This window comes from Dendronephthya gigantea, unplaced genomic scaffold (genome assembly GCF_004324835.1).
Source record: "Dendronephthya gigantea isolate DGI-Jeju-01 unplaced genomic scaffold, DenGig_1.0 000080F, whole genome shotgun sequence".
Classification (NCBI taxonomy): domain Eukaryota; kingdom Metazoa; phylum Cnidaria; class Anthozoa; order Malacalcyonacea; family Nephtheidae; genus Dendronephthya; species Dendronephthya gigantea.
In genome coordinates, this window is record NW_021163090.1 from 705703 (window position 1) to 730353 (window position 24651).

Below are 24651 nucleotides of genomic sequence, written 5' to 3' on the forward strand. Positions count from 1 at the left end.
GTTCATGGCTTTTTCTAACAGGTCCAAAAATGATAATTGATATTTGGCTCCAAAAAAGGTATTACTTTATCATTTGGAAATAGAAAATTTCGCGTTTGTTTTCTGAATGTTGTTGATCACAAAAATATGAATGCCAAATAGTCATGGATTTGTGCAAAATCCAACAAAATCTAAACCAAAGTTCGTTCATAATCAACGTCTTTCATCATAAGGAATGTATATCGCTTCTCTGAGGTTGGCCCAGCGGTGAAAATTTCGGCTCGAGTTTGAATGATTGATTTTGGCTGTATAACAAAAGAATAGGGATTCATGATACGAACTTGATACAAACTGATTGTGTGTGTATGAAACCAAATTATTTGTTTTTATATAACTTACGATATTTCAAGGGATGCTTCATGCTTCATTCACGACTGGTGGTTCCTCTTCTTTCTCTTCACTGTATCTTCTAATTCTTCTTCCTGTTTATTTGACTCCTCTTCTTGCTGGGTTACCTGTTCTTCCTCGAATACGCTAGTCTCGTCACCAGCCTCTTGACTGTCAACTGGACTTTCTTCACCATTTTCCTCTTGACTATCGCTACTCTCGTCACTTTCTTCATCACCAGGACCTTCGTCTTCGAACCCCTCATCACTGCCCATCTCCAGAGGTACGCCTGACACTACGTCCAGAGGGATGCCTGACACCACCTGTTCCTCCTCTCCATCTCCCCTGTCCGTAGTCTCCACGGCAAGTAACTTTGCTTCGATCTGTTTTTCTGCAAACTCGCCGTCGAGCGGCGACCCCCCCATCATTTCGTCATCAAACGATTCCCGACTCGTCGGTAACATGTACGTTTGATCGTCGGAACATCTTCGGCCTTCGTACGGAACTTCTTCGTGACGGCCCGCAAAGTATCGGACATCTCGATCGCTGTCTGCCTGAAGTCTCTCGATAGCATCTAAAACTTTCCCGCTGTCTTTGCACTCCGGTCGACAGAAATAATCTGGATGGAGAAGAGATGACTGACTTAGAAAAAGACAATAAGACAATGAGAATAACAACACTTCATTTATACTTTAATTTATCTTAACACAAGTGAAATAACGGTTGCTTGTTTTACTTATAGTTTTCTTCGTTACTATTCCAATGTTTAATAAGCTAGGAAAATACTAGCCTGTGTGCCATTTATTTCTTTAAGTAAATCTACGCACCTGTTACCATGACAGCTCGCGTCAGCGTTCTTGACAACGCCAGTTTAACATTGACGATGGTATCTGTTTGATACGTCAGCAAATGAGGAAGAAAATCAATCGCAAACTTTTCAGCGGTTATAAAGTCAGCCTCCAACAACACTTCACATAACTGGCAATACCTTGAAGAAAAGAAAGAATCATTGCAGTACGATGACATATATCCAGGCTAGTTTTATGAGCTCCGAATTTTCGTATCTGTCGCGGTGATTTGGGCTCGTATTGTGCCTGAATTGTTTCAGTTGAGAAGAGATATTATCAAACTTACGATAATCGCCTGAACCAATGCTGACTTGATGCAAAATGCTGCATTATATCTTCGGTGAATCTTTTCCGTAATTCCAAATCACTATCCGTGTTGAGCTTGAGTAATAATATACCAACCTGAAGAAAATGCTTTAAATTTAGGAAAACGTAAAATATCTGCAGCGTACTATGTCTTTACCAGAAATAAACAAAAAAAACTTTGACATTTTCGGCGAAGAACCTTCTCAACTAGTAGAAGATTACATTGTATTCTTAGAATAGTTTATCCATGATTCCATGCAAGTGAAAACACTATATTGACTGCTGTACATTCCTTTGTGTTGGCATTGACAAGCTTGTCCGCTGTCTTGCAAATTCCGCTAACGGTACGCACTTATATATCTCCATCAACTCACCAATTTATAAGCAATCTGTCTCACTTCAGCGACACGATCAGCACCGAGGGTTAAAGCAATCGGACAGATGTGATCGCTAACTTCGCTAGTTTGGTAGACATCAGCCAACATTATCAACTGCCTACAAAATACCATCTCGTGTTAGAATAGTGCTATGACAGGAAATGAAAGAAGAATTACGCGCTAACTAACTTACTCGGCCAGCTCATAACGGAATCTCCAATTTCTAGCATTGTCTGTCGTCAGGAACTCGGAGAAAGTCGGCAAGTAACCTGATCTCAAATCTGGCGCTAACAACTGCATGGAGGAAAACGAAAGACCAACATAAATCCTTTGAACACAATGTCAAAAATACATATTTCAAGAATTTCCTTTTTTTTGTTTGAAACTGACCTTTATAAACCTAGCTAAATGCTTTAAAACTCCGATCCGAACCTAAAAAAAGAATGAATGCAAAGTTAAGTAATTTTGCACAACAAAGAAATGCAATTATCAACCACAAACGGTGCTTACTTCATCGAGATCTTTGAGGAAATTATTGAATATCGGAACGAGATCCACTCTAGTATTCTCTTCACCTAATATTTGGGACAACTCGTGTATAGAGAAGGCCAGGGTTCGTCGAACTTTCCACTACAAAGAAAAAAGTCTGATGACTCAATTGTTCACCAGTGGAACACTGAACGTTTAAAGGCGCTGTTACACGGTGCAATTTTTCTTGCAACTTGCAATGCAATTCTTCTTTTGAGAGATGTAAATTTGGCAACTACCGAACTTTCGTCTTTAACGCTCCATGGCTCTTACATTTTAAAGACTCTTCACTAATTTACATCTCTTTAAAGCAGAATTGCATTGCAAGATGCAAGGAAAATTGCACCGTGTAACATGGCCTTAAGCATTCATTTATACCGGGTTAGTTTTCCTTTCAACTCAACTTAACTCAACTCAACAATCAAACACACGCACACACCTGCATATCGGCCGAAAGTAGTTCGTAGGTTTCTCGCAGACAACTCCAGTTCTTTGCGCCCAGAGTGAGGACAACGGCTGGGAAACTAAACGCACAATGTTTCGCAAGGTCCGTATCGATGGCTTGAGCTTTTGAAGGTTCTGTCATTGAGATGTAATGGTCGAGAAGAGGCTGAGGTATAACCACCTTTAAAAAGACGAACGTTCAAATGAAACTACAAAACAAGAGGATTCGCTAAGCATGCTTGGGAAAGTCTATCAACGTCAAAAAGTCAGTCCTATCTGTATCTAAATAATGTGATAGATATACAGATATTTTGTACAATTATTATAGTTTTGTATAAACAGATTGAATAGAGTGATAGTTGAATTTTTTTCCTTCAGATGTCAAGCAATCTGTTATGTAAAATGTACTTGCAAAAGAAAGGTAACTTGGAGCTAAAGTGTCTCACAATTACAGCAGCAATTCCTGGCCTGTAATCTCAGTAAAAATAACCGTAAGCTGCACCTGATTATGTAAAGGTGACCGCGGTGGACTTGGCACGCGGTTAGAATCATCATCGAAGCACATGTTTGGCGAATATGGTTGAAGGTAATCATCATCAAATCTCAAACTTGGTATACCAGACAACGGCGCCATGCGTTTGGGCGAATCATTTACACTTTCATTGCATGTTAAATCCTTTTCGTCACTCTCCAATTCCTCGCAATCATCGATATCCATGTCAGATATACCTAAATCTTCAAACTCTAGTCTTCGAGCGTTAGGGTTCTCCTCTGGGCTACCTGTGGCTTGATCCTCCAAGGGTTCAATCTCAGCGCCTGGGTTAGCTGTGGCTGAATCCCCGGATGCATCATTCGCCTTTCCGACATCTTCCGAGGACTCTTTATCTTCCTGCTCTGAATTCTCCGTGGCTGGATCGCGTGTCGTGTTACCTGGAGTTTGCGCGTTATGATTTGGGTTAGCTGTGTTCCCCTTCTCAGCTACAATCTCCCCACCTACGCTATTTCCCTCATCTCCAATCTGGGGCAAAGGTACCCGCCAAAAATTAAAAGAGTTAAAGGTTTCCAGTTCAATTTCACGTCCCGTAATTTTCTGACCAACGCGAAGTTCTGATAATTCGTTCGAGACGGCATCCAGAGCTTGGTTCTCGTGAAGTTCGTTATCCAAATGTGCTTCTGGAGGCGACATGTACCCAGAATCAGTCGTCTTTACGTCCATACCGTTGTTTTCGGCATTCCTGTATTGCAAAAGAGAGCATCTTTAGAAAAAATTATTTAGGCCAAGAAAACTCATGTTTATACTATAGAGATTCCATCGCAAGTGAAAAGGCATGGTAATTTCTAATATGACTAGCAATATGACTTACTTTTTCTCATCGCTTTCCAAGCCAACAGCCTGTTCAGCTGAGCTCTCGCCCTCCGTTTTAACAGGAATGTCAAATTTGCACAGTTTCCCTTGTTCATCCACAAAAAAACCCGAGTTATGAGGGTCTGCGAATGTCGATATGAACGGACCGAGACTTTGGTATGCAGCCATTTGAACCTAAAGTTTAAGAGTGTTACAAATATTTTATAAAACAATGCAAAAGTAATTGAAGTAAGAAGTAAGAGTTGCCTGTATGTATGGCGGTTAATTTTCGGTAATTAATGATTGACCTTACCCAACGTGACTTGTCGCCAAGTAAATTAATAAACAGCGGAGCGAGTTCATTTCTTCTCACTTCTTTTGATGCGACCGTTGAAACATTCATGAAACATTCAGCACAAGCCTGAGGAAGAAATGACAGGGTTATCGTGCGAGTTCTTGAAAGCAGAAAGCAAAGACAACAAGAGTATTACTAAAACATATATTAAGACGCTTTTTCAAAGCTACCTTGATAAAATATTTACGTCCAGTTATAAAATAACGCGGTGTGTATATCTTACTAGATTCTTGTCTTAGTCTCTTACCTTTCGCACTCCCCACACGCCATCCTGACATAACTTCATAAACACTGGAAGCTGCGAACAGAGCATTAAAACTAGAAGTTAAAACTAGCTTCACGGCTCCAGGACAAAGTCACAGGTTCTTGGCCCGAAATATCGAAGACCTCAATCCTCATTATATTTTAAATATCTTAACACACACTTAGACATTACAATATGCAATGCAAAGCCTTTTAAGAACATAACATCCATAAGATTTATGTATTTGTTTATATGCTAGGATACTTACTAAACGTCTTTCAGTCAGATCGTTCCCAATAACTTCACACATTTCACCAAAGTTAGCAGCACAAACCTGAAACGTAAAACCCAGGGTCATATTATCATATTTTCAGCACTTTTTGTCGCAATGGTTTGGAAGTGATGAGGTTAGTTTTGATAAAGACAATGCTATAAGTAGACTCTACCTTTCTGACATGAAATAGTGGATCAGAGCAAAGGTTATCAAATTGGCCAAGGAAGTATCTCTCAGTGATTTCTCGACCTACCATTGGAGCCATCTTGCTCATCATCTGCAGGAGAAAAATATGTCAGTTGAAGAATGTTTGAAGGATGGCAGTGTCCAGGATGGATAGGATGGACATATACAGGATGATAAGGTTGAAGGGAGGAGATTGATGCAAGAAATGTACAATGGAGATGGGTTTTGAGTGCAGGTGAGAGAAAATAGTGGTGTGAATTGCTTGTATGGCTGAGTAAAAGAGATTTGTGGAGAGAATACAGAGAATATGAGTGTCGAAAGTAAGATGGGGAAGGAACCAGGGAGATTAGAAAAGAGAAGAATAGGCTGAAAAGAAAAGGATGGAAGAGGATAGGATGGAGAATACGGAAGGAAACAATGGGTTCAAGAAAGAAGTGGATGAAAGAACAGGGAGGGAAATGAAGAGTAAGAATAGATGGATAAAGTTGAGAAATGATGAGAAGAGAGGAATGATAACAACTTACTGTAACAGCTTCTGTTCTGAAATCATCTGTGCTATCAATGCTGCACAACTCAATTAACACAGGGCAGATTTGTTGCTCGACGTCAACTAAATCAGTAACAAAAACATATTAATGGAAAATCATTGCTGGAAATCAAACATAAAGAAATTTTTGCAAAATACATACTTCTATCTATAACTTCTTGTTCCAATAAGAGCAACAATGCAGCCTGACTTGTTTTACGCACCTGAAATAAAGAAGAGAATCAGAATCACAAAGTGTGTTGAGGTTTGAAATACCACATTGCCATAACCAAAAATATGAAGTTTGTTACCTGGTTGTTTGGATCAGTAAGATATCGAACAACAACTGGGAGGATATACTTTGGGATAGCAAAATGCAATCCACGATGCTCAACACAAAGAACAGCAACATGTGGAATTTGTTCCATAACTTCTATGCGCACTGCCGCTTCTGTGAAATTGCAATGTAAACTTTGACTTTAACATATAAAAAACCACCAAGTACAATTTTTTTTATTTCACAGCTTGTTTTCTTCTGTACAAAAATCCCTTATGACACATTTTTTCTGGTGTGTTTAATGGTATTAATTTCTACGGCACAAAAATGGTCTAAAATCGCTCCATTCCAACAAACTCTTGGTATGTTGTTGAGACAGGAAATCAATCAGGACATAATTGGAATTTACTTTTTTAATCCCTTAGTTCCTTTAGTAGAACAATCAATACTTTAGTTAGGATTAGCACCTAGCATTAATTTCTGAAACTTCAAATGATTTGTACTTAAAAAACATACTTCAAATATTTTTATATTTCTTTCATTTGTCATACAATTCTTACAAATATTGTGGAAACTTTGTAGGAACTAGTTGTTTAACTTAAAATCAAAAGAAAAATACACAATGTGCTCACCAATATCATCGGATAGACGAACCATAAGTTGAAGAACTTGGTAGCAATCCTCGTCTGACTTCAGAGATCGTAAACACTCCAATACACATCTTGCAGCCATACGCCTGCAAAAAAATCGGACGATTTAAATCTGTATAAGTTTTAAGAGAACGAATTTAGAAAAGAAATACCGTTGGTATATTTATTCTAAGATATCTAAATTAAAACAGCACGAGAGTGAAGTTCATAAATTGGACTAGAAGCAAACGAAAAGGTGTTAATCATTACACGTCTACACAAGTTTTTACCTGTTAAAAATGATCTCGCTGTTCAGATAGCGATCCATTTTTGTCAGTGGCGAGACAAACTCTTCAGGAATTTCTTTTTCCAACATTGAGTTATCCTCCGATGCGCCTTCTAACCCGTCTGTGGTGAAGTAAAAGAAAAACTGTTCTTGCGCAAGGTTACCAAACAAATTGTGTGTCAAACGTAAGAATTCAAATACATCATCGTTTTGTATGAATCAGAAACCACTCTAGTTATACAGTATTAATTCAGGCTCTGAATTCTTAAATTTGCAATCTAAATGAGCCGTTGGGATTATAAACACCGGCGTATTTTAACGACCTCTTGTTGTTTTTCCAACCGGGAGTACATGAAAACCGAGTACTATTAGGTTGTGTGTACAGAAATTGAACTCTAGGAAATTAAATTCCGGCCACGATCGGCCTCAAACGCACCTTCCTCTTGCTCTTCCTCGCCGTTCTCGTAGTCATCCACTAGAAATCTGATGTCTACAAAAGATTACACGCTTAGATTGCGTTCAAGTCGTAAAAATTTCCAGTCATTCTTCTCATACTTACCCGCCATCTTGGTATCTCCAGCTTCCCTTCGCATCCGACCGCAGACACGTGACTTCCGGCACGCAAAATATGCATATTGGGGATGGGAGCGACGCAACGCAAGTGACGCAGAGGGCAGAGCAAGGTCTTAGCCAATGATGGGGGATACTGCTCAACGAGAATGGTTTTGATTATTCGCACGTTTTAATGACAACATTTTAGTTTAGGTGCTTTATTAATTATGAGGTAAGACATTCTCTAAGATTTCTTTTACGACACAAAACTATACACATCTTTTAATTTCATTTTAGAGATTATATGTTTTCAAGCGTTATGAGTTTACACGTTATGACTGGCTGTGCACATGCAAACATGAATTTGTTTATCACCCTCATTCAGTTGATTTGTTAAAAGACATTGGCGACAGTCACAGTATAAATATACATTCGTATTAACCTGACTTTAATATTTATATGTGCTGTAGTTGGTACAAAAATAGATTAAATGGACAAAATTTAAATATACGTTACTTGCTCCAGTAAAGAATGTCTGCAACAACTTGCAAAACAACTTACAGACAAGCAGCACGAACAAATGGTATTAGCTCGTTTTGAGAACATTGGACTGTAACAATAACCCAAATTTGGCGTCCATAAATTGTAAAAAGACCGTTTTTATATAGTGCCTATCTAAGCTATCAACAGAAAATCAATAAATCAAAACTCGCATTCTTAAAATGCCGTGTCTTTCGCCGACAATGCCTCCTTTAATGTGTCTTCGTCCACGGCGCTCTTAATGACATCATCGCTTTCGGCATCCGTCGCGACGGGCTCGACTTTCTCCGTAGTTTCTTCGCTAACTACAGTAGTAACATCGGTTTCGTTATCGTTAGTGTCTTTTTGTTTATCAGGGACTTCGTTTACGTCAGTTGTTTGCTCGCCTTCCTTTGATGCTTCGCTTTCATTCGTGGACTCGCTTGTGTTTGAAGTCGAGGCATCAGGAACCTCTGTACTTTCAGTCTTCGTGTCCGTAGCCACTTCTTCCGAGGTATCTTTCTCCTGTTTTTCGGAGGCATCTTTCTCCGGTGTGCTGTCTTTATCAACAAGAGCAGAGTCATCGGGTTTTTCCTCCTCCCCAAGGGCTTTTTCATCTTCCAGTTCCTGTGGTTCTTCTTTTGCACTGGGCTTGTCACCAGGCTCTATCTTCGGAGCTTCTTGTGCTTCTTCAGGTTGTTCATCGACGACCTCATCTTCAGTTTTTTTGTCTTTCGTTTTAGTTGCATCAACCGTTTCTTCTTGCTTTACAGGTGTCTCCCTAAATTGTGAAAAAAATTACACTCAAACTACGCCACCTAAGAGTTCACCACTTAGAAAAAAGAACGTGGAAATGATTTATAGTTCAAAATAATAAAAATCGTACTCTTTTGGTTTAGTTTCAGGCGCCTTCTCGGCCGCCGTTTCTGCTTCCAAACTTTTGCGTTTCTCGGCATCCAAACTTTTGCGTTTTTCTTTGTTTATACTTGGGGGACGTTTAGGGACATTTGGTTTTGAAGCTCTCGCAGCAACTTGAGGCTTTCCTTTAGGAGCTGGTTTTGGTGGGACTGGTTTGCTTGCCTCATTGCTCATTCTTCGTTCTTCCTTGTCATCTACAAAATATATTAACCATGCTGGTCTCTACGATTTGTTGTCTAAAATATTGAAGGCCGCAAGTCTAAAATATTTATCTTATCTTCGAACATGTTTCCTGCAGAAAGGCGGGAGCCATGCGGCAATCAAACGCTTCATTCTGTATGTTGTTGTAGTTAAACTGCATTGTTTTTAAATCAAACTCCGTATTTACCTTCTTTTGCTCGAGGTTGAGGTGTAGGCTTGCTTTCGTGAACGACTGAGGTCAAGTCCGCCGCTGATTTCGCTTTCACAGACCGTTTCATGGATGACGGGCGCACAGGGACCACCGGCCGCGCGGCATCGGGGTTGGTACCTACTCGTGGCCGTGGTTTTGGTTCTGGGGACGGCTAGACAAAGTACGTAAGCTTCATGTTAGACCTTTCATTTGAAACCTTTACTCGAGAGCAAACGTGTACGAACCTTCTTTTCACTATTCCGTTGATTTCTTTTCTTCATCTCAGCTAACAGATCTCCTCCCATGGCGCCCATGGGTAATCCTACACCAAATTTGGGTGGTGCCTTGGGCTGAGGTTTTGGCTTCTCTTCCTCCTCCCCTTTCGTGCTATCCACCTCCCCTCCTTCCTTTTCCCCTCTTTCATGTTCCCCTCCTTCCTGTTTCTCCCCTTCTTGTTTCCCTTCCTTCTTATCCTCTCCCTCCTTTTTCTCTTCTTCCTGCTTCCCGCCATCCGGTTCCCCGTCATTCTGTTTCCCGCCATCCTGTTTCCCGCCATCCTGTTTCCCGCTATCTTCCTTATCTTCTTGGCGGTCTTTATTCTCCTCTACTTTAATCTCTTTCGAAGGTTCATCAACGGGTTCATTCGCTGCCACAACCGGTTTAGTTTCAGGTTCAGCAGGTTTTCCCACCTCATTCGAAACCGGTTTTTCCGGCCTATGGGGTCTCTGTGGTGGCTTCTTAGGCTGTTTATCTGCTTTTACAGCAGGTTTTTCAGGTTTATCAACTGGTTTTTCAGGTTTATCAACTGGTTTTTCAGGTTTATCAACCGGCTTCTCAGGTTTGTTATGACGTTCTTCTGGCCTCGGACTAGATTTGGGCTCCGGTTTCTTTTCGGGCGCTGGCCCTATAGTCCAAGTCAAAACGAATAATTGAGAGTTCAGCCAATCAAGAAAAAACAAACAAAATAAATGATAATCTAACCTGCGTCAGTGACGTCTTCCTGGCTCTTTTTAAGATCCTTTTTACTTTCTTTACGCGAGGCACTTGGAGATTTTTTATCATTTTTCTTCTTGCCGAAGAAACCACTGAAATGAACCTCAAAATGAGTAACAACCGAAATCTTTCAAAAACAACAAGCAAAAAATACTTATCAACTTCATCCGATCAGGTGTAAAAAAGTCACGAGTTCGTTCACAACGCTCCTTACCTAAGGATTCCGAGTTTCTAGAAAAAATGGAAACCACTTTTACCCTTCCTTGTGATTTCCCGGGTTGCTACATAATTGTCATGCACACTCTAAACTGGCTGGGAAGTTGTTGAGATGCATGAGATTACAATGAAATTGAAGAAGGTTTGTCCGAGTCTTTAACCGTTTACCGCAGACCGGTCAACCAGCCTGGAGTGCGAACTTACGTCGAGGTTTTGAAGCAACTCTTCAGAGTTTTTACATGACGTTTTACCTTCTCTGCTTTAACCTTCGTTTTATCTTCAGCCTCTTCCTGTAAATTGATGTAACTCACAAATGAATCTCGTTGAGCCTGTGAGAGTGAGGGAGACTAGTGACGAAGGCGTATATGTGTATGCATTGGTTGTTACGTAGGGGCGAGGGGGGATATTGCCGGTTAAGTTAAGTGAAGTTTGTACCTTCTCGTGTTTCTTGCTCGTCGTCCGCTGATTGATCGTGGCACTTCTTTGCGAACTCGACTCAGGAACCACCTTGACTGAAGCAGGCAGCCTGGGAACAAATAAGTCATGTATCAGTGTAAGTAGAATATCAGTGTAAGTGGGTAAGCATTGACTTTGAACGTGTTCTGGATAACGTACGCAGCAGATTGCGGCCTGGTAGCAACTGGCTTGTTGAAGAATGACTCTATCCCTGCATCAAAATTCTCATCAACTGTCTCAGGACCGACGGCAGTATTTTGTTGACCCCCCGTAGCTCTGGTCGGAGGTCTTCGGCCTCGTGCAGGCCTCGGACGGTTCTTCGTGACGTGAACAAGTCCATTCGTTGGCGTTTCCAACGACACAGAAAGATCTATAAAAGAGAATCAATATAAAGTTCGCAAACCTGCCCCAGTTTCTTCCAACGGAAGGCGAATCTCAAAATATCGGGGGAGGGAATCACTATACTTACCAATATCCGGCACAACAGCTTCCTTTTTCTTGCTGTCCCCCTTTACCCCGCCGCTATCAGCGTGCTCCTCAGTGATATCTGATGTCCTGCGTTTCCTGTTGATGGTTGGCCTTCGTCTGGGGTGACTGGGGGCATTGAAAACCTCACTCTCAGCATCCGGGAAACGAACACTACGACGATTGTTTACTGCACTCAATCTGTTCTTCGCTTTTTGAGCCGCCTGAAATAACAAAATAAACACGTCATCTCGCGCTCATATTTCAGCCAATCAGCGCTCAGAAGAGTTCTCGAAATAGAAATCCATTCTGCAGTATTTAATCGATTATTTCTTCCGTTATTCTTCATGAAACTAGCAGAAATTTTGTGATTCTACAAAACCATCAACTTTTGCTTCTATAGATTCTGAAGTCCAAAGATATTTTGTTTTCGAAGTGTGAATTTAATCGTTCTTATAAGCTTTAACCACAGAAAACTATGGCTAGTTGAAAACCGTGTTTCCTGGTTTTTCTACCTTGAAAAAAACTAAGAAAATACCTCGCTGATGTTATCGTTAGGTTCCTCTGTTTCCGCTGGTTTTTCCCCCACAGATGCCATTTCCGTTTTGTGTTCATTTACCAGGATATCCTGTTCAAACGACAGTAAACTATGAGGATTACGATCACTTGAGTATCTCTGAAGTCAAATATGGAAAAAGAACCAATCTTACCAGTAAAGCTTGTTGATTCTCCAACTGTGAAATGACTTCATCCATTAGCGTGTCCACCACCGCGGTCGACAAATTTAGGTTCTTTTCGCTATAATGAAAACGCCAGAACTAAAAGTCAAACAATTGTAACATTTTTGTGGTATTTCAGTTCAGCTTTATACCTGACTTCATTCAGTATTATTGGAGCCAACTGTTGTAGTAGAAGGGTGTCGATGAATGCCTTGCTAACGTTAGCCTTCCCCTCACAGGCCGTCTTGAGATTATCTTTTACACTCTTATCAAAAATTAATAAGAACAGTTCAGAAATAATCAACACAAGAGATTTGGTTTATATTTAAACTGAGTTCATGTGATGTGAATAATACCTGTTGTTCCGTGACAAAAGGACAGTTTGTCTCAGCGGATTTTAATATTTTTTCTTTGTTTTCCTAAAAGAACAGAATTCATTGAACTTCAAAGTCTAGCAATTATAAATGCTACGGCCAAATATGGAATATCTTTCAGTAGAGCAATCGTTAGTGCCAAGGAGTTATATGCAAGAACGTCCGGTCAACCAATCGTAAATGTTATGGCCTAATATAGCAGGGAAGCACACAAACCTGAACTTGCTGTTGAATGGAATTGTAAATATCGGACGCTAAAGATGACAGTCTCTCCTCCATATCCTTTGTACTTGTTTGCATGTGAAATTTAAGGAACAACTAAAAATGTTGAGAAAATGCAAGTGACCGCCAGCCATTTCAAACAGGGTGATAATAATAGCTACAATATTTTACCTGTTTCAGTTTGTCTGCATCGTTGATACATTTGAGGGCATTGCGAAGACCTGACTGGACAGTTTCGTCAGGAGAATTACGCAATAGTCTGGCAGTGTCTTGAAGTTGAACAATCAACTTATCAACCATCTAGTGTTATGAATAAATTTGAGATCAGATCAGAATAAATTTGAGATCAGAATAAATTTGAGATCAGAAACCTCAAGGGATATGACTGCGGACCGCGTATCAATGCATTCTAAAGTTCACAGAACCTGTTGTTGCGTTGACGTCATCATTAAGCCTTGTTGCAGTCGATACACTTGCTCTGTGACCGCTTTACTGGGGGAATGGTTCCGAGACAAACACTTTTCAATCTAAAAACAATTGTGTATAAAGTCAGTTTTTTGGAGTTACAGTTTTTAGCGTTTGTGTCAAAGGATATCTTTCAATGATCTCACTTGTTTCAGAGCTTTTTCAGTTGCCGGTTTTAAACAAAGGGAAACGTCGTTCAATGGTATCGGCATGGACTGCAATGTTAAGTTGCTGTAAAGAGAGATAAGATTTGGTATCTGAATATTCCAAACCATGAAAATATACAGTTTGCAGTATACGGTGATTGCTCTACAGACTACACTAGTCTGCTTTATTCTTCTCTGCTGCAAGAGCATTCTTGTCTTCAAAGTTTTATAACTTATCACTTATCATCTCAACTGCATTGTCGGGATACTCACTTCTCCAACGACAAAGCGATATCTCGAAATCCACTTTGCGTTACGTTGTTCCTGTCCAAGTGGATGGTTCTACGAAGAGACAAATAAATACAGTCTTACAATAAAAGCTTCAAAACCTCCTTTAAACATCCATTGATCAACCCACCTCAATTTACTGTTAATTTGCAAAGCTTTAGCCAGAACTCTCGCACCTTCGTCTCCCATCATGTTACCACTAAACGATTAAAAAAACATTGTGATAATCTTTACCCATAAACGCAGCGAATCTCTGTCGAACAATTTAACCTAGAAAAAACACCTCACAGTACCTGATATCAAGTTCAACCAGAGATTCGTTTGTGCCAAGTGAATCAAACAGCAAAGTAATGTTCTGTTTGAACCGGGAATCCGCCAAATTTAGGTATTCTATCGGCTGTCAAGAACAACAGGGATACGGTCAAGTAGATCCAATAACGAATATGAAATCGATGAGATGGTCCAGCATAAAAATTGTGTTTCATCAAGGGTGAACTCACCGAATTTTCAACAGAAATCAACTTGATTAAACCTTCCATGATATTGTTCAAGTTCCTGAAATAAATTTTTCGTTTCACAACTTGTGATAAGTTGACATTTTCAGTTGGTGCTTTTGATGATGGTTAATATTATGGTGATGCTTGGTATGGTGATGATGCAGTGATGGTATAAGTAAATGGTGATATGATAAGTCACCAAAGAAGAAATACTTCGCCATGTACCTGCCCTTGTGACAATTCTGACCAAGGTGAAGTTTCTTTAAGGCTTTATTTTCACACAAACTTTCACAAAGAGGGATAATGTCTGATTCAAATCCTAAGATAAAAAAGGCCAGTTTTAAAACGAAAGACCTACCGCACGCGTTGCTACGATATTGCCGGAGCGATGAAAACCCAACACGTACCATTATCACTGAGATCCAACGAATATAGGTTTGAAATTTGAGACAGGGGACCCGTCATCGCTCGAAGGCCAGCTGATTTGAGCTGTAAGAGTCGAGAAGATGGTTTTTTTCAACCAAATATATTTCATTATCGACATTCCTCAAGATAACAACATTAATTCATTGATCTTTCAATATAAATATTTCGGTCGAGGACACATCAGGGATATATGCATGTCATTGGTTTGCTGAACCAATTTCGGGTGAAATAATCAATGATGAATGGACAATCACCTCATTTTTGCTGATATCGACAGCGACATCCTTTACCACGGTATTCTCAATCAAACCAAGAAACAACGCTCTAAATAAAAGAAACATCTTTGTGTAGTTTTTTTACCCACACACGACCCAGCGAGCTGCACGGCCACTTCCACGTCAACTTTGGTTATTTTTGTATTTGAAACGGATAGATTTTAGGAGGTATTTTAACAACAAAAGGACAACAAAAGGACTACAAAAGACAACATAAGGCAGGATATATTGTACCTAACTGCATCAGCAGGCAAGCGACATTCCGACAGCTTAATTTCCTTTAAGGCACCTGTACTACTGAAAAACTAAAGAAATGAATTTGTCATTAGTTGGACGAGTATTAAATACACATTAAAGTGATACGATACGACTTTTTGGGGTACGTCACCTGTTGATAACTTGAAGAGAGGTTTGTATCTTTGCTTTTTCTGTTAGTAAATTGATTTCCCGACAGATTTAAATGGCTTAAATTTTGACAACAGCCTCGGATCAAAGCACCAAAGATCTAAAAAATCAATTTTTGAACAATTAATACTTAAGTCCATAAAACGGCTCGCGGCTAGGGAAAGAGCGACTTGTCAGCGACTTACACTTTCTACAAAGCACTCAGTGGAACTCAAATCTACATGAGTTAACGCATTGGCTTGAGCCAAGAAATCACAAATCGCCTGCAAACGAAAACACGAATAATAAAAAATACGATCAATAAAATATCTGGTGTTTTCACTCAGGTTTCCCTGTATTCCTTACCGTAACACCGTCTGCCTTGATAGGGTTGCTTGACAAGTCTAACCTAATGTTGGAAATGAATACGAATAATGAAGGCAGTGAAAATCAGAACTTAGTCTTCACTATTGATGAAGAAAGATTCCTTTAATCGGAGGCACAAGGAACTAACTCACCTTGTTAACGATGTAGACATATATTTGCTGCTTTTTAGCATCTGACCAACAGTCGAAGCAGCTGTTATCAAAGAAAAAATGAAAAAAAAGTCTGAGTTCAATCGTTGTATACACTGTCGTAAAAGTATGTAATCGTACCTTTGTTGGTAATGCCAGTTTCGTGAAGAACAAGCGAGGATAACCCATGAGAAATTTTGGAAAAGCTACCAATCATATGAATTACTCCTGTACGAAAGGAACGGTGAGAAATTATGAAGAGACACTTAAGAGAGACGTGAGACTGCTTCGTGTCATCTTATACCTCTGTCTTCAGCGGAAGGATTCCTGGATAGATCTATACTTTCCAAAGCAGATTTGGGATTTGAAGTCAGGGCGTTCGCCAGTTTTTGACAGAATTCCCTGGAGTAAAACAGACTCAATGAATTAGTGACCTCGTTTGAAAAACGGGGAGAAAACACGGAACGATGATGAAATGATTTGGGATTGAAAAGATCAGTTAGGAACAGGGCGCTTGTATATAAGCGCCCTGGTTAGGAACGCATTCGGGACGCAAACAAAACGCATTTTCAACGTCAGAATTGAAAACTTTTGTTCTTTACGAAGATTGTCTGATATTTACCTTCCTAAGCTTACGCCATCTAAAACAATTTCTTCAATGGTTGTTGAACGTTTGATAACTTTTGTTATAACATCCAAGATTTCAGCAGACTAGAAATATAATCCATGAAGGGTTATATAGCAAAACGTAACGGTGCGGAATTGGAAGACCCCAAACGTGATAGCTTACCAACTTGTAAGAGACACAAACGAGCCTCGTAAACCAAGCATTGTACTCCAGAGTAGTCAGGATTGGAATTAACTCCCTAAGTGAAAAGCATTCAACAGACTTTGACAAGGTCAGGTGAAGGAACAGCCGTGAGTTAATCGTGTTGGAAACTATTCCTAAGATATCTCACCTTGGTTCCAAATGGTCAAAATCCTGAATATTGAACTCTTTTGTGTCATTTGATAAATATATTGTGTCAACATCCTGGAAGAAAAATAAGCAATTTTACTACATGTGCACACTATGATTTACTCCTTGTTTTAGGGGAAAATTTTGGTTTCAAATAAACAAATAAATACGCACTGTGTACGTACACCAAACAACATCCAATTTTAGGATTCGCGAAAGTTTTTTGCCGTGGTATAAGGTGGAATCACTAGTATACTCACCCAGGCCACTTCCTCCAAAAATGGCACACCCATATGATTACAAATACATGAATAAGAATGAGAAAAACCACCTGAAAATTAAACAAAATTATTATGTGACATCCAAATGATAAAATGCTACCAATTATTAGTAATCTTCTACCTACCGCAAGGACCAGCCTCGGATAAACTTTCGGAACTTGTTAACTTGTTCACGGCATTATTAATACTCTCCAATTTTTCACCTGGTTCGATATCCTTTCTAATCAACTCACTGCAAAATATAATGAACACAATCAATCATGTAAGAAAGCAAGTGTAGATGTGGAATACAATAAACTACTAAGGTACAGCAAAACATTCGAGATATTTTGTTGTTATTTAATCAGAATCTTACTCTAAATTTCCACCAGGAAAATTTATTTTCAAATTTGCTATGAGTTGACCAAGGACAACGTGTGTGCTTCCCGGTTTTGTTAAAGAAAACTTCACTTGTTTCTCTCCATATTGAATCGCAATCTATTTTTGAAAAACAGTAAAATTACAACAATTATTATTCTCATTAGCTTCCAGGTATTCACAAAAAGCAAGTTGGTAGGGAAAGCAATAGTATTGGTACTGCTCACCTGGTCAGCTTTTTTGCTTTCTATTGCATGAATATCCAAAATATGAACACTTAGATCAACCTGTAATATTACAAGAAGAACTCTTGGAGTAGCCTGCTAGCTGGGGTTTAAGAAACTGCAGGATGCATTTGACTTTACGAGATATAAAACGTACCTTATAAGGTGCTTTGTTAGCTGTCAGAATATAAAATCTGAAACTTGTTACAACCTAGGAAATAAAAAAATAAAAGTTATGATTCTAATGTTTAGGTGGAATTTGTTCAGTTCATTGTAGTAATTGCTACTCTGTAGGTAAACAATATGAGTTCATGGGTGAGTAAATATTGCTAACAGTAACAGATCAAGATTTAGGTCTACTCTGTATATTTCCTCTTCAAATGGCAGATAAATTTACTCATTGTTGAGTACTAGAATAGATTAACAACTTAAAGAGACCAAATAAGTGCAATAGAAAGAATAAAGCACTTGGATACAGCACTATTTATGGATGAAATATTTCAGTCAATATACTTAGTCAAAATCATGCAAGCACATTCCCAATATGTGAATTACTGATTGAGAGAGACTGACAATTCCACTCTACCCCCTGGGCATTTTTATAACTATTGCATCAAAGTCCCCCTGCTGATAATATTTCCTGATAGCCAGCCTATTTCAGAGAGTACAAATGTGTTCTTTAAATCTCACTTTTGATTTACTTATCAATGAAGTTTCACTCTCATTATCAAAAATTCTAATTACCAAAGAGTATTCATATATAATTATAAATTTGATACACTTCAATAAACGAATACAATTATACAAATAAACTGATTTCACGAGGTGCGGAGTCAAACATGCAAACAATATTTGAAGGCATGCAAAAAACCCTGAAAACTTCTCAAAATTTCAACTGCAAAGGTTTTGCAACAGTAACAATTAAAATCCGTACAATAGAATGTACAATAAAGTTTCTACTGTCTAAGTTAATTACATAATCCTTAACTTTGTTTACTAAAAAAGCAATAAATAAAATAACAAATGCAACTCTTAGGTAATTGTCCAAGACTTTACAATTTACACTGCATCTTGTTGAAGGCAATTACTAGACATCGTCGGCCGTAAAGTTTAATCGATAAGACATCTACAAATGACGATGTTGGCATTTGGTGAATTTACAAAACAAAAGGCTTAAAATGTCAATACTCACAAGAATTCGTGAATCGATTTTATCACCGCCTCTCAGTTCCAACTTAATTCCTTTGACCAACTGTACTTCGTGACTTTTACCAATGGCAGCGAGGATTAGACCTTCGGAAACACGCCATACAATAAATCATATTTGATAAACGGTGTATTCTTCGTTGTAGGAAAGGCATAGATAGTTATGCAAGCGGTCAATAAGTTAATATAAACAATAAAACGATGGCGTTCTCTCAAACCTTTTTCGATGTTTGGCGAATCATTCTCCTTTGCAGCCATTTGAAACTTGATAAATTTGAAAAGCAAAGCGAAACCTGAGCACTATAGACTTCTCATCGTGACTGAAATTTCACCAATATATCATATTCTGCCATTGACTGAAAGGGGCCGGGCTCAACGTTCAAAGCAGGAAGTTACTTTGCGAACTGGATGCCTAATATGGAACATTGGAATGATGCTTTATATGTCTACGAAAAATTAAAAATATGGAAATTGGGTGGTGTGTTTTATTGAGGGAGGGGGAGTTCTGCTACTTTAACCACAATTTACCTGAATATGGGCAATAAGAAACTCAGCGAACCTGTTGTATCGTCAAGAATTCACACAACTTTTATTTCTAACTTTTATTTTATTTATTCTATTTCGCCATCACCAGTTGTGATGAATGACAGTGGATTAAACACCCAGAGACCTATCATTTTTATATTGAAATCTACAAACGTAATGGTTATACAATTTTACCAACAAATTTTACTGTGAAATATTTGCAGCATTTAACACACATAACTTTATCACTAAAACATCTCAAATGTTCCTTCTAATGTTAGCTTTTTATCAGACACAACAATTCCGTCCCTATCAGCATATACATATTCGTTAGGTCTAAATGTAACTCCTGCAAAAGTGACCGGAATATCCCTCATTCCAACATTCTTCTTCTCAGTCTTTCGAGGTATCTGGGCAAGAGCCTTCACACCAAGATCAATTTTCTCAAGCTGACATGTGTCTCGTACACATCCATAGATTATAACACCACTCCAGTTATTCTTTAGTGCAGTTGCAGCCACATTATCCCCCAGTAAAGCTCTTCTCAATGAACCACCTCCATCAACAACCAAGACCTTTGAAGCAAAAGTTATTAAACTGCAATTACATCATATGGTCACTATAACACCTGGGGTAAAACGAAACCATGGGGCCAACTATATTCATTGCACTGTCTCCTAGCAAATACATCCTCAACTTTTCTCTCAAAACTTAACAAACAGTTATGAGTATTACCCTTCCATCTCCTGGTTCCGCTAGTGCAGTCTTGACGCAGGAATTGTCCTCGTGGCACTTCACCGTCGATATTTTCCCATCAAATTTGGTCCTCCGGCCAAAATCTCGAAATATCGGTTCAACGTATTGTAGGAGATCTCCGTAGGAATCGCACAAATCTGCCGTGTCCATTGCAAAAGTTGCACAGAAAACTCTTTTAAGTGATGAAATGCGAGCTGGAAATTTATGAATGGCCAACATCACAGTCATACACCGTGACAAGTTCACTTCAGATCAATGGACAAGATCAGTGGACAAGATCACTTCAGATCAATGGACAAGATCAGTGGATAAGGGTGAAGGTTAGGATGATGTCATAAAACAGCAAACCATGGAACAGGGAAAAATGGACGAAATAAATGTTCACAGTGGATCGTGTAAAATAAATATAATTGATAAAAGTACAATTCATCACTATACATATTTCCAAAATATTATATACCTACATTCTCCATACGTACAATTAAAACCGTGGAATTTTGTTCGTCAAAATAATTTATATATTTTTACAGCACTTCACATTAAATATTCTTGCATAAACTTCTCAATGGCTTTAACGAGGTAGCATATCTTCTGTTTTTTGCTGATAAACAACCCTGATCCTCCCCTCGACCTGAAATATCAACACCGTTAGAACTAGACGAAATAACAAGGTATATCGCATTAAAAAAAAGCGAAGTTAAAGAAAAGGCCTACCTCTGGCGCAATTGTACAACGTCTTCTTTCAACAACAGCCAGTTCCTCTCCCGGTTCTACACTAAACTCAAATGAAACACCAAATATAATTCAGCCATAAACCCCATTTTTTGACACGCTGCTGAACAGTCAAGAGTTAACCAAATAATACCAAGCTTACCATGTGATAGACTGGCGGTGACCTGATCGACACATCTGTAAGCCTTTGACGATATTACAGGAAACAAAATGATTTCGGACAATTGTCGGCAGTATAGACGCTTCTTCCTCGCTTAACAACACTTCGCAATCTTTAAAGACGTCGTAACCATCTTTACCATGACTTATATAACCCTTTGTAGAAATCGTGTATTGCTATAGGTGTACAGAATAACATAAATCATGGTTAGAACGAGACTAGTTTTGAAGCGCCAAATAGAGAGTGACAAAAAAGTTATAAAGTAAAGTGCCATAGATTATTAGAGAAATACTTCACGTCCGAATAAGAGGTGCTTTATCATTCTATTCTGTCTACAAGAATGATCTTCATACCCGTGTTAACTCTAAATTTTTGCCGCCAACTTTAACACTGCTCTCTATCACTCGCTGTCCAGGTTCCATATCTGGATCATAGGCGAATGTCATACCAGAAACCTAGAACATTAGAATATTAGAATTCAGTGGAACAACGCAGGTACGCATATACGTTTAATCTGAAGATTTGCATGCTATCGTGCATGGACGCCCACCCTGGATATACAAGGTTGCCATGATTATGTTCGGCGATCACGAATCCTGATAACGTATAACCACCTACCTGAGGAAATCGCCCTTCCAGTTTCGGATATTGACTGACTCCGTTGTTAAGGGCGACTAACAGCTGAGCGCCTGCGATGAAGAAAAGAAAGTAAAATTGTTGAGGCGATCGTGTCCTTAGAAATATTGCTTTCACTATGTATAATTACTTGAATTAAAATTTTTTGAAAAAGAATTTACTGAACAACTATACTGTGATGAAAAATAGGAATCGTTCTAAAAAAATGACATTATCTCACCTGAAATACTCAGAACTACCACAACGTCGGGCATCGGAAGAATGCTCGCTAAATCCTAAATGGAACAGAAATGGTTGATTGGAAGAGCAGAAGAAGCCTGTTGGTGAATGTACAGTTTTCACAAGAGTAAGGATTTCTTATAGTCTTTCGAGTTTCAACTGCTGGAGACTTCAACTGATCAAACTTACTTTCATTTTGAATTCACCAGGCGGGTGTATCGTGTCAGATCTTAAGGTACCGGAGTTGATGAGACTCACATCAGCTTGGGTCACGTTGCGCATTATATCCGCGATTAAATTACCTGAAATTATCATGACGTGGAGGTTGAAGCATTGAGTCAGATGAGAGCTTGTATGTTATTAGCGGATCAACTGAACAGAACGACCTCCCCTCCTCCTTATGTGAACCGATCTCCCCTCCTCCTTATGTCAACTGCCCCCCCCCCTCCTTATGTCAACTGCCCCCCCGTCCTTATGTGAACCGACCCTCCCCCTTCCTCCTTAAGTCAACCGACCACCCTAATTGAAAATCAAGCCTAATATACAAAAGTCATTCCCAGAAAATCAACGTTTGTTATATGAATAAGTCTATAGGTCAATTCCATTTACCTAGGTTGGTTTCTTTAGTTCGTATGCTTCTAAAACGACCATCCAGTTCAACTTCGATATTCCCAAGTACAGTCTCCATTTTCTCCTTAACTATATCTGAGTGCACAAGACAAATAACATCAATTACACAAGTAATAACCACGACCTAAATCAATCTTAGTCAATCACATGCAAAAGGCAAGGCCATTCGCATTAAAATAGGAAGAATATATAATAAAAAGTCGCAGGAAGTGAGTACCTAAATACTTATTAACAACAATTTTAATTTCTGGATTTTCTGGAACATCTTTCGTGATTTCATGTTTCTTCGACTGTATTTCATAGGAGTCATTTTCCGAAGAAAATACTACCTCAATCTCACTGAAATGTCTGAAATCTGTTCCACTTTTAAATATTTTTATCCCATTAACCTGCGAATAGATATACAGATATCTCAAAAATTTATCCGGCTTGTAAAAAGTTAGGTTTAGGCTTGACTTCCCTCAGTTCGTACCTCGCGTATTTCATAATGATGGTCATGACCACCAAGAATTAAATTAATTTCAGGCACATTTTCTGCCAACTTGATATCATTTGGTTCTCTCATGTGAGTCAAAGCTATTATGAAATCACAGCCCTAAGATATGGAAGAGGAAATTGTTAGTTTTACTTTTCAGTTTATCTTTCAAAGAATATTGCATAGAATATGTTCTGCAGTTATACCTCCTGTCGTAGCTCTGAACATAACCGACGACCTTCTGTGACAAAATCTACGTAATCCACTTCATCTATTGATATTGTTGCTAAGGTAACAAGCCATTCTCTTTCGACCAAACCAATTAAACCAATCTATTAATATTAAACCAGTGCAATGCTTAAAATTTCTTAATATTTCTTAACACCTGGTGTTTTTAGATATGGTGGCCAGTCTAATCTGTTAAAAAGGAGGTTTAAAAGAATAATTTTTTTGGAGTTTTTAACCTTATGTCCTTTCCAATCCAGTGTTAATGACACCTTTCCTTCAGCCAGAGGTCTTTTAGTATGCTTGTCAAAAACATTGCTCATCAACCAAGGGAAATTACTCTCATTTGCAAAGTCAACCAGTTCATCAACACCAAAATCTACATTAACACCAAATTGTATCTTATTCAGGCATACCATTAGTAAATGTATGGATACTCTATGGTTTGCAACACAGCAATTATTACGCACCAAAGTCATGGTTCCCATAAACAGCAGCATTTATTCCAAGACAATTTAAAACTGGTAGCATTTGCTCTCCTTTTGTAATGCTGCTCACTGAAATGAATTGTAAATAAATAAATTAATAAATAGACTAGCATTACAGTGGATAACAGTTGGTAATCCATGACCAAACTGCTTGTATACTTGTGGTTAACAAGTGCTGTGCACCCATTACCCTATAGTAACATGTACTAGTAAGATGTAACTATGAACAAGTTATCTGCCATTATAGGACCAGGCAATGCATTCATTTGTCTGTGAAAACATATGAAAAATACACATCAAATAAACACCAGCACTCATGCATGAATAGCTGACGTAACTTTCATGAAAGTAATGATTAACGAATAATTGTATTAACTCACTCATAGATGGATTTAAAGCATCTCCACTGAACAGGGTTAGAGGATCTCTTGATTTAAAAGTTGCTATTTTTGAAGCAAACCTGGCAGCTCCACCAACAGGCTCTTTTTCTCGTGGTTCAATGTTGTATACATCATTAAAGTGTAAAATAAGAATTTTATCCTCAGTACAGCCGTTGGTAACTGTTTCACCGTTTGCATCCATATTTGTCAAATTCTGGCGAAATTCATTATTTTCTTCCCCTATTTTCGTAGTTTCATCCAAATCCGTTAAAGCTATCGTATTACTTCTGTTTAAAATAGTTTGATCGCTAATTTTAGCCGACGTTTTTGTAAAGTTGTTGTCATTTTCGTAATCAATGACGGGTACATGAGACCGGCTGACCTCTTGCCGGTGGCTGCCCAAAGTGGGAGGGCTCCGGTCGTATCCCGCAAAAAATTCATCTTTCGCGTCTTCCCCTTTATGCAAAGCATCTTTTCTTGCATTTTCCATGCGCTTGCTTGCCGCACAGCCCATTTTGGTGGACAAAACTAAAGTATCCTCAAAAACATTTTTTGTCGCTTGTTTGCACTTTGCTACATTGTCTTTT

General features: G+C 38.8%; 4 protein-coding genes across 5 annotated transcripts; all 4 read right to left on the reverse strand.

The window, feature by feature from the left end:
* Positions 1–170: 170 nt before the first annotated feature.
* Positions 171–7557, reverse strand: LOC114532594 (serine/threonine-protein phosphatase 4 regulatory subunit 1-like). The gene is made up of 21 exons (XM_028554137.1): positions 7551–7557; positions 7428–7481; positions 6996–7113; positions 6709–6812; positions 6111–6250; positions 5963–6023; positions 5798–5883; positions 5341–5364; positions 4817–4867; positions 4528–4635; positions 4234–4409; positions 3372–4104; positions 2865–3050; positions 2408–2527; positions 2288–2329; positions 2091–2191; positions 1895–2015; positions 1501–1628; positions 1194–1354; positions 441–985; positions 171–284 (listed from the first exon to the last, which is right to left on the reverse strand). Exons 1-21 carry the CDS (start codon positions 7555–7557, stop codon positions 171–173), a joined length of 3180 nt encoding a protein of 1059 aa, XP_028409938.1.
* On the reverse strand, positions 7075–19234 carry LOC114532585 (F-actin-uncapping protein LRRC16A-like). Of its 2 annotated transcripts, none has more exons than XM_028554126.1 (44): positions 19057–19234; positions 18825–18925; positions 17790–17843; positions 17636–17695; positions 17407–17528; positions 17177–17283; positions 17031–17101; positions 16772–16845; positions 16603–16678; positions 16435–16523; positions 16117–16214; positions 15954–16040; positions 15816–15876; positions 15664–15706; positions 15504–15581; positions 15302–15418; positions 15148–15218; positions 14893–14962; positions 14620–14701; positions 14438–14531; positions 14216–14270; positions 14009–14112; positions 13846–13914; positions 13701–13769; positions 13428–13512; positions 13242–13343; positions 12988–13116; positions 12811–12912; positions 12577–12639; positions 12373–12485; positions 12212–12299; positions 12040–12129; positions 11506–11725; positions 11196–11406; positions 11016–11106; positions 10832–10870; positions 10579–10595; positions 10353–10456; positions 9617–10275; positions 9369–9543; positions 8949–9174; positions 7551–8843; positions 7428–7481; positions 7075–7113 (listed from the first exon to the last, which is right to left on the reverse strand). In XM_028554126.1, the coding sequence occupies exons 1-42, from the start codon at positions 19094–19096 to the stop codon at positions 8261–8263; spliced, it is 4989 nt and encodes a 1662-aa protein (XP_028409927.1). In that variant the 5' UTR covers positions 19097–19234; the 3' UTR covers positions 7075–7113; positions 7428–7481; positions 7551–8260. The 2 variants fall into 2 exon arrangements, with proteins under 2 accessions (XP_028409927.1, XP_028409926.1); XM_028554125.1 differs by having other exon boundaries at positions 10832–10909.
* Positions 19235–19466: 232 nt separating this feature from the next.
* LOC114532755 (putative 4-hydroxy-4-methyl-2-oxoglutarate aldolase) lies at positions 19467–20359 on the reverse strand. Its single transcript, XM_028554335.1, has 2 exons — positions 20099–20359; positions 19467–19938 (listed from the first exon to the last, which is right to left on the reverse strand). The coding sequence occupies exons 1-2, from the start codon at positions 20345–20347 to the stop codon at positions 19612–19614; spliced, it is 576 nt and encodes a 191-aa protein (XP_028410136.1). The 5' UTR covers positions 20348–20359; the 3' UTR covers positions 19467–19611.
* Positions 20360–20552: 193 nt separating this feature from the next.
* LOC114532703 (mannosylglucosyl-3-phosphoglycerate phosphatase-like) lies at positions 20553–24620 on the reverse strand. The gene is made up of 14 exons (XM_028554269.1): positions 24065–24620; positions 23667–23753; positions 23436–23575; positions 23178–23303; positions 22969–23091; positions 22714–22885; positions 22476–22571; positions 22056–22168; positions 21868–21922; positions 21630–21700; positions 21365–21466; positions 20994–21187; positions 20834–20894; positions 20553–20750 (listed from the first exon to the last, which is right to left on the reverse strand). Exons 1-14 carry the CDS (start codon positions 24576–24578, stop codon positions 20691–20693), a joined length of 1914 nt encoding a protein of 637 aa, XP_028410070.1. The 5' UTR covers positions 24579–24620; the 3' UTR covers positions 20553–20690.
* Between the last annotated feature and the right edge of the window lie 31 nt (positions 24621–24651).